The 14,751-nt window shown below is 37.5% G+C and overlaps 2 protein-coding genes across 2 annotated transcripts; one reads left to right on the top strand and one right to left on the bottom strand.

Moving 5' to 3' along the window:
• The first annotated feature begins 251 nt into the window (after positions 1–251).
• On the top strand, positions 252–5,505 carry LOC105159920 (uncharacterized). Its single transcript, XM_011077143.3, has 7 exons — positions 252–404; positions 1,329–1,777; positions 3,047–3,099; positions 3,270–3,334; positions 3,441–3,519; positions 4,292–4,582; positions 4,953–5,505. Exons 2-7 carry the CDS (start codon positions 1,350–1,352, stop codon positions 5,105–5,107), a joined length of 1,071 nt encoding a protein of 356 aa, XP_011075445.1. The 5' UTR covers positions 252–404; positions 1,329–1,349; the 3' UTR covers positions 5,108–5,505.
• A 186-nt stretch (positions 5,506–5,691) lies between these two features.
• LOC105159919 (Ubiquitin-associated (UBA) protein) lies at positions 5,692–11,171 on the bottom strand. Its single transcript, XM_011077142.3, has 8 exons — positions 10,968–11,171; positions 10,751–10,851; positions 9,487–9,627; positions 8,537–8,603; positions 7,443–7,594; positions 7,183–7,284; positions 6,447–6,572; positions 5,692–6,145 (listed from the first exon to the last, which is right to left on the bottom strand). Exons 1-8 carry the CDS (start codon positions 10,990–10,992, stop codon positions 5,978–5,980), a joined length of 882 nt encoding a protein of 293 aa, XP_011075444.1. The 5' UTR covers positions 10,993–11,171; the 3' UTR covers positions 5,692–5,977.
• Between the last annotated feature and the right edge of the window lie 3,580 nt (positions 11,172–14,751).

Genomic DNA, 14,751 nt, shown 5'->3' with positions numbered 1-14,751 from the left:
TAGACTAAAATAAATATTTTGGAAGAAAAACATAAAAATTACTTGACAGGTCAAGAACATCAAAATCACCCCTTCTCAGCAGTGAAGTGTATACTTTTATTTTATTTTTTTATGAATTAAGCTTATAATTAATTTAAAATGTTAAAACATTTTCTCAGATATATATTAAAAATAAAATAAAATACCTTCGGCCCAACGCCAGGTGGAAAGATACTTTTTCTGCTTTAAACGAACTCACACGTGCCGACATGCTTTCTGATTCCATCGCACGTGCGAACCATTCATAAAACTCTCGGAGGAAACCTTTGCTTACAGTTACAGAGAGAGTGGAAGAAGAGAGAGGCGCGTCACACTGCCGGTGCTCTGACGTCACCTCGCCGGAATATTCCATCTGCTGACCTCAGGTACTGTTCGAGATTCTTTCGTTTCGAAAGAAACACGATTATCTGACAGGTTTTTGAATTTGAGTTCATTCGACGGATCGGTTGCTAAAACCTTTTCAGTTGTGGAGACTTTCTACGAGTTGGATTCTTTGTTTGTTTTTCTTCCTGTTTTTGGCCTCAAATGGATTCGTGGAATGATTAACGATGGGTTTAGCTTCTTGTTTCAGTTTGAAACTGAAATATATATTGGAGTATAAGTGATATAGAGTTGTTTATGTTTGTCCTTATCTTTTTTTCTTTTTTTTTTTGTTTGGCATTAATCATCGAGCCTCCTGCTGAAAATTTAGATTCTCTTGTATTGCATTTGCTTAGGAATAGAATAAAACCAATTCAATCCTCTTACAGTGATTTGATTGGTAAAAAGTTCCCATGGAGGTTGTTTTGAAATCTTTAGTCAGTATTTGGGTTTTCCTTTGATGATCATGAAAGTGCAAGTCAAATGGTATTAGCCGTCAATGGTTTTCACCACCTCATTGTGATATTAACCACTTATTCTATTGGATTCAGAGGCATAATTATTCATTCTTTCCATAACGAGAGGTGATTACCGCCTTCCCTACGTCAGAAATATCTCCTCTTGGAATGTAATTCTTTAATGACTCTGAATTGAGATTGTAGAGTTTTGAGGAAACTGTTGAAATGTTTGCTGCTGCTTTTGACAATTGAAAGTAGATGAATGACTGACATTGAAAACTTATTTCTCATTTCTTTTTCTTAAAATAAACGGCAACACTAGATTTGACATTGAAAAATATTGAGAATATTGATCAAAGATAAAATGTTTGCTATCTTGTTTATATTTTTGCCAATTTTATGTGGTTTTATTTTGTACTACAAAGGCATTAGCATCTACTAAGAAACATGCAAGTCGGGCTCTTTGAGCAGGTGCTAAATTGATAATTTGAAATGCCGTACCTGGTGCGTGAGCATTTATTTATTGGCAACATCGGAGATGCAGCGGAGATTCTCCAGAATGGAAGTCACGACATCACGCATATACTATCTGTTCTCAGTTCAGCATCCATTTCTTTCTTCTCTGAGTGGCGTAGTGGGCTTTCAATTCCTAGCAAAGAAATTCGGAAGGTGTATGCTGGGGACTCAGGATCTGAGGATGCTTCAGGCAACGGGTCAAATAGTCCATTGTCCCCAGATAAGCTCCTATACTCACTGGAGTATGCAGGTAAGGATTTGAAGTTTGTGAGGATGGCTGTGCCTTTGAGAGATATGGAGAATGAAGACTTGCTGGATTATTTGGATGTATGTTTGGATTTTATTGAAGATAGTAGGAAACAGGGATCTGTTTTAGTTCACTGCTTTGCCGGTGTATCAAGGAGGTATACATTATATGTCATTCTTTCTATATTTTCTTATGTCATGCCTACTTTCTTGGTGCAATCAATGATGGAGCTCTGTGAAAATGAAAGTATTACTACCAATTTACCTCTTTTATGTACAGGTCTTGTGTGCTACAAATTTATGCACGTCTAAAATAGTAATATAACACAAGAAAGCATCACATGCACCAGGTCCTGTCCATGTCCTTCATTCTATAAGTCCAGGATTGTTACCTATTATTTTGAAGTTGCGAAATTCAGAGGATAAAAGATATCAGCCATAATAGCTGATGCTCCTGTTGATTTAGGAGATGACACTTTTTGCTTGACAACCATCATGCAGCATGTATTAGTATGGTTTTAAGAGAAATATATACTCCGTTTCCCATTTCTGCCGTGAGTTGTCGGTCAGATACTAGAAGGACTCAGATTTGGAAAGAAATATATATATCACAAGAAGAATAATCACATTAATGTAAAGTTCTTAAAAAGTTTCTTGTTTACTTTGATTGATCCTCATTCAAATATCGTGTGCGATTAATTTTTTGCTTCTTGAAAAAAATTGGTATCTTTGTTGGTTTATATGACCATCCAGAAAATGAGATGGTTGGATGTCAATTTTGCTATCCATATTAGTGGGAAGAAGGTGCTATTTACCTGGTGATAAGCTGTGTGATTCATATGACTTCTCTGAACAAGTCTAAAAGTGTGAAATAAACAGCTTATATTAATTGCCTTCTCAAAGTTTTCATGTCACCTGAACAAGTCTTATTGTATAATTGTAAGGCTGCCAGATATAGAATACCATGTCGGTGAAGAGTCAATTGGCAATAGTAGTTTGTGTGAGCTCTGAGATATATAAAGCATGAAAAAAAGGTTCTGATTGTCTTGAAACTTACATACAATCAACAAATAGTAGATTGAGTGATTGTATGCTGGCATTTCATGCTTCTCTTTTAATGAGTATGTGAGTTTTATATAGTTGAAAGTTTATACGTGGATGCTCCCATGACGTGTGCCAACTCATCACTTTGAAGGTCAGAGCACCGTGGTGTGGGAGTTCTCATCAGTGACACTGAGACTTCCTCTATTCAACCTCAATCAAATCATGCTTTCTTCCTAAACCCCCTTAATTTGAATCTGCTTCTTGTCATTGTGCTAATTATCCTCGAAACATTTATTGAGAGAAGGCATACATTGTAATTGATTTGTTCTCTGCTTTGTCAAGCGCTAAGGGTTTACACCCTACTTTGCCTGTGTTCGTTTCAGTGCGGCAATTGTTGCAGCATACCTGATGAAAAGTGAACAACTATCACAAGAAGGTAAAAAGTTGTCATGTTGTTTGGCCTTGTAAACTGATACATTCGTGCAGTTTTAGTCAAAGCGTTCTTCGGATTTTCTTAATGAGATTTCTTTGTACTGTTACTGTTGATTTTGTCTCATTTACTGTTTTCTATATTTACTGGTTTCTGTTCTTTCCTGTGATTATTAGATGCTATTGAATCTTTGCGCAAGAGTTGTGAAACCGTGTGCCCCAATGATGGTTTCCTGGAGCAGGTAACATGAAAACGTACCGATCTATGTTCCCCATCATAATTATTCTGTATTTTAGGTACCTTACCTTTTGGGTAATTTTTAATGTTGATTCCATCTGTCGTTGCAGCTGAAAATGTTTGAACAAATGGGTTTTAAAGTTGATCGTGCAAGCCCCATATACAAGCGTTTCCGCTTAAAAGTACTAGGTCCATATTTTTCCCTGAACAATTTGACATGCTTGATTCTTGTTTAATGTTCAAAATCATTCTTTCTACAAAATTGGTTTGTTTGGTTTCTTTCATTTCTCGTCGTAATTCTTGATTGGTTTATTTAGAATATGGTGCGAATTGTTCTCAAGCAAATTTTATGATATTTGTAGCAGTGTACCACAAAATCTAGTCTCTTTCTGACTGTGCTTGGCACTGTTAGGAGCTAAATGCTAGCGGGCCGTACAAATATTATGCACAATGGGAAAAGAGCTTAATTGCGTCTATAAATATGTGAACAATCACAAATGTGACTGTTGTGATCCGTGCAAAGAACAACAAAACGTGAAAGATGAAAAAAGATGAGAAGTATTTATTTTCTTTGTTGTTCTTTGCACGGATCACAACAGTCACATTTGTGATTATTCACATATTTATAGACAGGTGGGTTGAAATTCTGAAATATTTTGATTCTTTTCCCCTTGAGCTGATTAATCTATGTCAATTTTGGCTCAAGAGAAAATACTTTTGATAGAGATGGCCCCTACAGTCATTTTGTATCTTATAATTAATCCATCTTAATATTCCTGAACGCTTACTATGTCATAATTGCTGTGGTATACATATGCAATTTCTTTATTTTCACATATCCGGTTGGCATTTCTATAGATCTAGAGAGTATAGATGAAATGGATATTGTTTATTTCTGTTATGACTCTTGCTTCCTTTCTCATTTGCTTATTCTTGGGATGATACTGTGTGCAATTAACAGGTGATTCGTATAATCGTGGGGGAAAGATAGATGGTTCTAAATTTGGTGCTGATCCTGGCTTGCCAGCTGAAAAAAATTCCACTAACATTGAAGCATCACCTTCTCCTGCATACCGGTGCAAGAAATGCCGTAGACTTGTCGCGTTGCAGGAAAATGTGTTGGATCATGTTCCAGGAGAGGGTGAGACATGCTTCGAGTGGTATAAAAGGAGGAGTGGAAATCCTTTAAATAGATCCAGTGAGAGCGAGTGTTCATCTATCTTTGTTGAACCTCTTCGTTGGATGACAACAGGTACAATAGATTATCTACCTCATCTTAGATTGGTTGCTTGGGCAGTGTATAGCAAATCCTCATTCAAACTATTGGTCACTCAGCATCATCATGATCTTCTTGACCTCCATTTGGTTGGTCCAAACAGTTTAATATATGGTCTGCCAATTGAATGACGGTGCCTTTTGAAGCTTCAGAACCAATTGTAATTCATCATCTGTTTGACATAGCTTGTGATCCTGTGGGGCCTATACCAATTACACTATTCTGCTTCATTTGGGTGTTGAGTTTCTTAGTCTGATGCTGATCTTAATGATCATTGATTGCTCTCTGTTATAAGTAGATGCATTAATAATACTGAAATGCTGTTTTCTCTGAGATCCTTCTGCAGTTGAGGAAGGTGCTCTGGAGGGTAAGCTGTCCTGTGCCCACTGTGAAGCCCGGTTAGGTTACTTCAACTGGTCTGGGATTCAGTGCAGTTGTGGGAGTTGGATTACCCCAGCCTTCCAGCTTCACAAAAGCCGAGTGGACATCAGTACTGTCTAAAGTTCAGTGCAGCAGCGAGCTGTAACCCCTACACTATATCTTGGCTTCTCTGTGATTCCGCTTCTCGATGACCTACATATCAATGTAGCCAGGCCACACCGTCTGGGGTACTTAATGATACAAGAGTATACCATTGTTTGAAATTGGATATTTGGATATCCTGCTAATTTTTCAGCTCTTTTGCCCCAATTCAAAGACCTACTGAAAATGAGTTAAAACGGCATGTACTATTAGAATAACTACTTCTACTGGTGTTACTCTTGCAATGAAGTGGTTCACGTACCCACTGTTTGTGAAGAAATGTGAAGCGGTATGAGTTCTCGGTGTAACAAATTTGTGTTTCATGGTGGTTTACTCTTGTAATTGAGTCATTTTACTATATAACTTTGATGTGTGAACTCCGTGTTATTTTCATTTTATGATGTGCATTCAAGGAGCGATTGGGAAGATCATAATCAATAGGCTCAAGCCTCTTTTCACTAATTTCATCTTTTGCCTTATCGTATAGTGTCTCTGAATCCCTGATGCAGTACACAAATGCACATCTGTTATTTCAAGTATAGTCAACCAAACATGCATGAAAATGAGTTAGAAAGTCCAGCATATTTAGAAGTTCCATTAGTTGACATCCTACATGCTTGGAAGCAACTGTACAAAGCTCTGTTACAGCTATTCAAGATCCATCTTAGGTACATTACTGTAGTAAACAAGGGAACAAAAGCCAAAGTGAACCTGATAAAAAATAATACTTCACGGGAATGATTATTTTCTCAACAGTGGCAAAATGCTTCTCACTTTAGAAAGAACCAGGAATTTTCTGCATCTTTGTAAATGCATACACCATTCTCTGACACCACTCTTACTGCCTACTCAATGTGTCTGCGACTCAAGAAGTATGTTGGTGGCAGCATTAATATCGTTTCTTGAACGTATAAGTGCTTGCCTTGCTGAGTTCCTATCAAAGCCCATTGAGACCAGTGTTGCAATGGCGTCTTCCGGTGGTTCCATCATAGATGACAACGGAGCTGGATAGTTTCCCTAAAGTCCACGGAGAAAACAGTTTATTCAGAATGCAAATACAGCTGCTAAAGGAGTGGAATTCAGCTTCTGTATGAGTGAGTTGTAGTTCTATCAACTTCTACTATCATATTAGACAAAAGAAACAGATGCAAATAACATGGTCCAGGGAAGAAGAAGAGAGAGTTGTTGGCAGAAGAAAGTGGGATAACAATAATAAGCAGAGAAAAGGAAAATGTAGTTGCATTCGAGGGAAGAAAACTACAAAAAAGCTACCAAAAGTAATAACTTCATCCAAGTCATAGTCCAGCAAAAAGTTTACCTCCATTTGGCGAACAGCATAGGGTGGTGCATTTCCTAGAAGATTCCTAGATGATCCAGTGGGTGATGTACTCCCCATAGACGGCCAAGACAGCCTTGAGAAGAATGAAGCAATAAATTCCGGAAACTGAAACAGAGAAGTCGAATCTGGTCAGCTGTGACTCAATAAATACCAGGGCCGGTAAAGAGGTAGTAGCAATCTTAGATTATCAACTCCAAACACTAGTTCTGGGATATTGTCATGTAGAGCAAAACGGCCAAGCAAATGTGCTTATGATATAGCTTTTCCGCTGATGTCAGAGCCTCAAAGAATTTCTCAACAGAATTATCTAATTGTGTAAGGTCCAAATTTCCCCTTTTATACACCTTGACAGAAACCTTAATTCCTATGCAGCAACCAAATTAATTAATTTTCCATGCTTAAGATTCATGTACAAGTTAGCTTGACAGTTGTAATATATATATATATGTATATACATAAAAAATTAAAACAAAAATGATTTATTTCATTGAATCAAATTATGAAAATAGAAGAGCTATGATGGGATCATCAATGGAAAAGGTCGGACTATAACTCACATTAGTGAAATTAACTGACTAAAGCAACTTAGAATCCTCCTAATCAAAACTTTAGACAAGATCCGTAAAAAGAATTATCAAGCAATAAGACGACAAAAGATGCTTTGTCGCGGTAAATGTAAAGTGAAGAAAATTTTCAACTAAAGGCAAGGTGCAACCTTAATCCTGCGCACACGGAGAACATTCAAACGATACAAGGAACCTGCTAGAATACCACAGATCCCGGGAAGCATGGATCTTTTCCAGGATGACAAGAATAGCTGCAAGACAGAAGCCAAACACACAGTAAACAATCATTAAGAAAAGAAGACACAAAATAAAAATACAAAGACAATTTATTAGGTGCGCCTTGTGAACATGACAAAAACAAAAAAAGAACAGATAGTGCAAAAGCATAACTATAATACTTATGAATTACCTGAAGGCCAGCTAAATAAATGAAAGTCTTGTCGGAGAAATTGAGTCCAAATACACGAAAACGCGTTGAAACAGGAATATCAAAAAAGAACGGCACAAATGAAGAAAATATAAGGCCATAGGGTCCAGATGTGAGTATGTTCAATGAGGGATCTGCCATAAAAACAAAGCAAAATCATCAGTATGGTAAAAAAGAATGCAACACATATCTCCACATGGAGATTTGTTCTGTTCCACTGCACCTGAAGTACAGTGTTCTAACGGAACGTTTAAACAGGATGAGAAACAATACATACTGAGAACAAAAAAATAGTCATGGAATTACTGAAAGTGACAAAAGCTAGGTATTTTTCAGATCACAGTAGAAGACAGCAAGGGTACCTTTTTTAGTATGGAACTGCCACTAATATCATTCAAGCAGGAAATAGAATATAACTCAACAGTCCACGAAAGTTGGCAACTGTATGCAACTCATGCTATATGTCACGTAGGTCTTATAACTAATTCCTATGATTAGCTCACGTAGCCAGAGCTAACAAAATACCAAGACAGTCATATTACTACTCAAGAACCTGCAGAAAAGAAAACCTCTTAATAGTCTGCCCCTCCTGCTCCCCCTGGAGGATGAAAAGAGTAGAAAAAGGAAAGAAGAGCAAAGCGCAAAGGGGAATGGGCAATATTTGAACCCTTTGGACAGGCCAGGGGGCAATGGCATACAATGTAACAAGCTATTAAGAGCGGTTCTTATTCCCATTATGATGTGTTCCTTTAAGAATTATATATGTTCCCTCAACATTAGGATTATACGAACTACCCATACACAAAGGCAAGGGGCTAGACTACTTCAGTACAGAAGGAAGTAGCAAACCCAGCCTGCTTTAAGATGGCACCGAATGATAACTAAACTTGCATTTCACAAGTGAATTGCTGAATACCCTCTACAGCAGGTTATTACCATAATCATCATCTCTAATGATTTGAGCTTCATTTGTCTCTACAGTCTATAGGGGACATGCTCTCCTCTGATAAGGCAATGTGAAAGGAACAGAGCACATTCTAAAGTAGAGGAAAGAACGTAAAATAATATGAACACACCTTTAAGTAGCCACAATGCAAGGACCTCAAGCAGTAAAGAGATGGTGATAGAAAACAGGATAAAGACCTGCACAAAGTGATGCAAATAGAAAGGTTATTTCTGTCGATTGCTCATTTAAGAAGTAATTTGTTGTTTATTTAGTGATGACCAATATCAATTGAGTGATAAAGCATTGACAATGGTATGTCAGGAATAAGATGTAGTATATACTTTCAAGCATAAATGTGACAGGTTATGATAAATCTTTCCATGCATGGTATGAAAACCAGGGCAACCTCAATTTTCTAACACCAGAAGTGCCATTAGCCCACCTGGACAGGATACAAATCCAAACCACTGTGCTGAATCCCAAAAAGTCTCAATTGTGTAAACCTTTAAAGGTGTTAACTTACAACAATCCTTTTTGATTGTCAGATTCTGGGCATCAATGGTATATACTGTTATCCAGCACTACATCAACTAACAGAAGCCCTAAATCATATTGTATTATCAGTAAAGTCAATCAAATAAGGTGATCCTATGTTTAAAACATAATCACCAGAATAGAGTACCTATGCTATAACTTTCTCATTATTGAGCACTTAAGTTCACTTCGTCTCATTTGATAAGCCCATCCAAGTAAGCAGAAGAAATAATACAAGGAAAGCTACCCTAAAAGACTTACATTGCAGGGATATTTCTGCGAGGGCAATTATGTTCTAATTCCAGTTTGTAAGATTAATGACAGCATCTTTTACCTTGTATAATCTGACCGGGCACATATCATTTATAAGCAAAATGTTAATCAAGCAGCGCATTGTTTTTTTCTTTGATTCTTGCAATTATATTGAAGGAGATCTGTTCAATAACAAAATTCTCAACAGTCGACATTACATTCTCCATACCCATAATTGTGCAATAATTCATAAGAAACAACAAAACAAGAAATTTAGCTTGAACAAAAACTTACTGTGTATTTATTGGAACCTATTTGCCTCTCGAACACACGGAAGTAGTACAGAAGATAAATTCCAAAAACTAGCTCTGGTGTAGATGAAAAGCCAAACACTGAAACTATGAGCTTCCATATTTGAAGTTTTTTGAAAATATCCTGTCATGAGAAAAGAATCAGATTAATGATGCTAACAGGACAGTATGACAATATAACCCACGTTAAGAAGAAACAGCAGTATCAAACGATACATTAACTTGTACATGAAAAAGATGAGCTAGAAGTCTAAGTCATACAAGTAAAAAGAACGAATCAAGGGTTGAATCAACTAGATTAACAGAATGTGGTTAGCTGGAGAAATATAGGACAAATTAGTTAACAGCTACTCATTTTCCCTTCCAAAGGGAGCCATACGGTGACCATGGCTGGCCTAAGCTAGGGTATTTCTCCTCATGGATCCATTTCGCACTTACCCACCATATCAGTATATGGGGCTGTACAGAACAGGCGAGAAGTACGAAGTTATCTGTTTTCATACTGACACCAAAAATGCACAACAATCCATGCCTTGGATCAATTTTTGGTTCCAACTTTCTTTTCAAGAATCCTACTTTCAATTAATGGTTCAGTTGAGTTTGATTAGGGTCTTTGAATTGAGAGTGGACCTAGTACTGTCCTAACTTACCCAAGCAAAACTACATCCAATACTAAAGATAACTGTTGTGAGGATGAAAGAGAACAAGAAGTTCTGAAATGAACTTAAGACTTAAGAGGAAGCTGGAATTAGCTCCATTAAATATACACATGCATGCACAAGTTCCACAACTTCATCCTAGTGGAAAACTGGACTAAATGCGTATTTAGGAAATACAATAAAAGAGAATAGAATTACTAAAGTTAAACGGCAGTTCAAAGCTTTGCATAGAATCAACCACACATAGTAACGCACTTCTTATCAAAACATCCGTTCCATCCGATCAATGCATGTCTGCCCACTTCCCCACTCCATCCAAGTAAACCCCAAATCCCTAATTTCAATCAAATTCAGAAAATTTACATATTTAATAACATAATAATGATATAAGAACTAGACTAACAACAGAGGCAGAGAAACACAAGACAAAACAGTAATAACAATAATAAACCAAGGAAGAAAAAGCGTATCAATATCCCCACCATAGCCAACCAAAGAGAAAAGCGAAAACAATCAACTGGGTGAATGAATTTCCAATACAGCAAACCCAAAGAAACCCAGCAAGATTTTACACCAAAGACAGATTACCTGATAAGACCAGCCGAGATTTCTGGAGCGACCTTGGATCCCAAATATGATTGTGAAAAGAGCACTCGCTATTACAATTGTCCTTGTCACCGGCGCATTATCTATTCATACAATTAGTCTTGTTAAACTTTCCAATTTCGACAGCAATAACATAGAAAAAATCAAATCTCTCAACAAAAGAAAAGAAAAACCACAAGCGAATTGAAAGAATACGTACTGAATCCAGATGGGCCGCCGTTCATTTTCCAGGCGAACCAACCACCTAATCTAGTTACTTGTATCGATATCTATACGGTTATATGTATATATGCGTGTATATATCCCTTCGATCTTTCGTTTTCCCTTCAGATAGACGTCTTCGATTTCCCCACTGATAATTTCTCTCTCTCTCTCTCTCTCTCTCTCTGAGTCGTCGTCGTATACTCGTCGGTCTATAAATTATCCACGTTAGGTAAACGGGTACGGGCTGGCCCGCTCTTTGCTTTCGGATCCTTCAAAATAGCCCAAATAGGTAATTTGATTGGTTTCTTAATTTTCTTTTTGTTTTTTCTTATTATGTTGAATTGATTTTGTTATTATTAATTTTTTTTCTCAAATGGAGATTCTCCTTTTTGTTTTTTCTTTTTTCTTTTTTCTTGGGTTTTGGTGGGGTGGGGGAGATTCTCCTTTTTGTTCATTTTCTTTTTCTTTGAATTTTCATTTGTCACGATTTCAAGGTTAAGTGCACTCTTTCAAAATGACCGTTCGATCCAAGGGAGAAACCAGGACCATCAGATGGAGGCCAAATTCGAATTGAGGAAGATTTAAAATCAGCAACCAAAAACGATGACGTTTATGGGAAATTAGGGCATAATTCGCAGAGAGACATTTGGGAAGGAAAAGGGGCTACCCTGGGGACCAACTACTAGGATGTCAACGTGCTACGTGGCACATCAAGAACTGCACCATGGTCAGGCGCCACCTTTAGGAACTGAAGATTGCTCAAGAAATCAGCAAAGAGAAAGTGTAGATCTGGAGCTAGGAAAGTAGGTGTCTTGTTCAATTAAGGAATGATGTAAATTTTGTCTCAGTTTTTTCTTTTAGCTTGTTAGAAAGGACCGTTGTTAAAAAGCTCCAAGTCTCCTTTGTTGAAAACTAATGAATTATTATGCAAGTTTTTCTAGTTTTCTCTCATCCCCTGTTCTCTATTTCTTCTTTTTCACCCCATTCTCTCTAAACTGTTACATTTGGCCTCAGAGTCGTTCGATCCTTGGATATAAAAATACAAAAATATGGCAGATGGTACAAGATTAAAAGAAATACAAGAGGCACAAAAGAAAACAAATATAATGTTTATAGATGAAAAAGCAAGAAGGCAAGCAATTGAGGATGAGATCTATGGTCGTTTGAATTAGATGATGGAGGTTCAAGAGGGTTTGCAGGCCTTTGTGATGAACGTGGAACATAGTTTACTCTTTGTCCAGCAGCAACTTCAAAGTATGGTTGAACAACTGTAGCAGTATAATATAAACAAATCCATTTTGGGTGAGCGTCTTACTGCATTTGTAGAGAAAGGTTCAACCTCAAGGCTGGTAGTACACAACTCCGATAGACTGGAAGGTAACAACACTTTCAGACAAGAGGGAGGCACTCATCACAACACTGGAGTTTACAACACTATAAACCGAATGGTGTTCCCTCATTTTGATGGGGAAGATGCAAGAAGTTGGGTGAGAAGGTGCACTAGGTACTTTCAAATTATTCGCATACTTGAGGATCAAAAGGAACCAATGTCTTCTATACATCTTGTGGGAAGAGCTAGATTGTGGTACCAAGGGAATATTGAAAAAAAATAGATCCTTTTGTTGGGTTGAGCTAGTAGTAGCCATACTTGACAGATTTGAGGATCTGGATAGTGAAAGGGTGACGACTGAATTCAATATATTGCATCAAGAGACAACAGTGAATGCTTACCTTGAGAAGTTTGAAGAGCTTAAAGCTCAAATGCTTATTTTCAACAAGAATTTAGATGGAAATTTTTTTATGATGAAGTTCATCAGTAGGCTCAAGGAGAAAATTAAATCATTTGTTACTACCTGCAACCCTACCTCTTTGAATCATGTTCTCCTACTTGCTAGGAAGCAGGAAACAACTATGAATGCAATCTTTAGGAAGACACATCAACCCAACAGAAATACCTGATTGCAACGTTCTTTCAAACCCCCAAATAGAAATCCCCTTTCTAAAGCTAATTTCAAACCTAGAGAGAGTTTTCCTCAATCCAGAAGATTCCTTGTTGAGGTTGAGGTAAAAGATAAGAAAGTGAAGAATCTCAGTTATAGATGACGAGCCCTATGTTCCTGGCCATAGGTGCAGGTTTAGACAGGTTTACATGTTGGTAAGTGAGGAGGAGGCAAGGAATTTTGAAGAGTTAATGGTTTGGTCGGTGATAAAGAGATTCTCATCTTTATAGACAATGGTAGTAACAACTGTTTCATTGATGAAAAAGTGGCTGGTGCCTAAGCGTGTAAACTAGAAAACACCACACCCATGACAGTTAGAGTAGCTGACGTAGCAAGGTCCTTAGTAAACATATATGTCACAAATTCAGTTGGAAGATACAAAGGCATAGATTTTCACATCATATTAGTATAGTGAAATTGGGGAGCTGTGAATTGGTGTTAAGGTGTGATTGGCTCAGTAATCATAATCTTAGTAAGTTAGATTTCCATTAGTTAAAGGTCACCATCAGCCATGCAGGAGGAAAACTAACCTTGGGAGCCTTGTCTGATGAGCTAAGGTTCAAAATGATGGTTGCACGTTCACTTGGGAAGCTGCTGAGGAAAAGGAATCATGATCTAAGGGGATAGCTATTCTCAATCGATAAGATACTGAGCAAGGAAAGGGAACACTCCAAGGTAGTTGAACTGCTTCAACAAAATGAAGATGTGTTTTCAGGAACCAAGTGCACTTCCTCCTGAAAGAAATATTGAACATTATATTGAGCTACTCCCTGATGCAATCCCCAAGAAACATCCATATAGATATGCTTATAGTCAAAAGGTTGAGATTGAAAAAATAGTGAAGGGAATGCTCCAGTATTGCTGGAAAAAGAAGAAAGATGGAGGATGGAGGCTATGTGTTGATTACAGGTACCTAAACAAGCCTACAACCAAGCATAATTTTCCCATCCCTATGACTGATGAACTACTGGATGAATTGTATGGTGTCAAACATTCCTCTAAAATTGACCTAAGTACAGGGTACTTCCAGATAAGAATGAGGAAGGAAGACATACCTAAAATTAGTTTTATTACTCATAGTGGTCATTATGAGTTCCTGGTTATGCCTTTTGATTATGTAACGCCCCCTCCACATTCCAAGCATTGATGAGTACTGTCTTTGAACCAGTAGAAATTTATTTTGGTATTCTTTGATGACATCTTAGTTTATAGTAAAAATTAGGGGATGCACCTAGTGCACCTCAGGAAAGTTCTGGATCTGCTGAGGAAGCACCAGCTTTATGCTAAGAAGAGTAAGTGTTTTTTTGCTCAATTGAAGGTGGATTATTTGGGACATGTCATATTTGGGGAGGGGGATTCTACTGATCCTCATAAGATTGAGTGCATGATAAACTAGCCCACTCCTACTACGGTTAAGGCACTGAGGGATTTTTAGGTCTCACTAGGTATTATAGAAAATTCATTAATGGATATAGGCTTATTAGCAAGCCATTAACCACATTGCTGAAGAAAGATGGCTTTGCCTGGGACACTCAAGCAGATGTTGCATTCAAATGGTTAAAGAGGGTCATGACCAGTGCACCAGTCCTACCCTACCAGATTTTTCAAGGCCCTTTGTAGTTCAAACAGATGATTGTGGAAGGGGCATTGGAACAGTATTGATGGAGAATGGGAAACTTATTGCCTATCAAAGCAAGGCATTATCACCAAGGAACTTGGGGTTGTCGACTTATGAGAAGGAATTTCTCGCTACTTGTTATCACTAAATGGAAGCACTAT

This window comes from Sesamum indicum, linkage group LG4 (genome assembly GCF_026168435.1).
Source record: "Sesamum indicum cultivar Baizhima isolate 11 linkage group LG4, ASM2616843v1, whole genome shotgun sequence".
Classification (NCBI taxonomy): domain Eukaryota; kingdom Viridiplantae; phylum Streptophyta; class Magnoliopsida; order Lamiales; family Pedaliaceae; genus Sesamum; species Sesamum indicum.
This window is presented reverse-complemented; position numbering and strand designations above follow the sequence as displayed.

Excerpts from the sequence above, each read along its gene's own strand:
- LOC105159920 (XM_011077143.3), top strand. The coding sequence starts at position 1,350 with ATGCCGTACCTGGTGCGTGAGCATTTATTTATTGGCAACATCGGAGAT. Across the intron at positions 1,778-3,046 it reads TTTGCCGGTGTATCAAGGAG|TGCGGCAATTGTTGCAGCAT; the intron begins GTATACATTATA and ends TGTTCGTTTCAG. Across the intron at positions 3,100-3,269 it reads TGAACAACTATCACAAGAAG|ATGCTATTGAATCTTTGCGC; the intron begins GTAAAAAGTTGT and ends TGTGATTATTAG.
- LOC105159919 (XM_011077142.3), bottom strand. The coding sequence starts at position 10,992 with ATGAACGGCGGCCCATCTGGATTCA. Across the intron at positions 10,852-10,967 it reads CGGCGGCCCATCTGGATTCA|ATAATGCGCCGGTGACAAGG; the intron begins GTACGTATTCTT and ends TTGTATGAATAG. Across the intron at positions 8,604-9,486 it reads TAGGTTCCAATAAATACACA|GTCTTTATCCTGTTTTCTAT; the intron begins GTAAGTTTTTGT and ends CACTTTGTGCAG.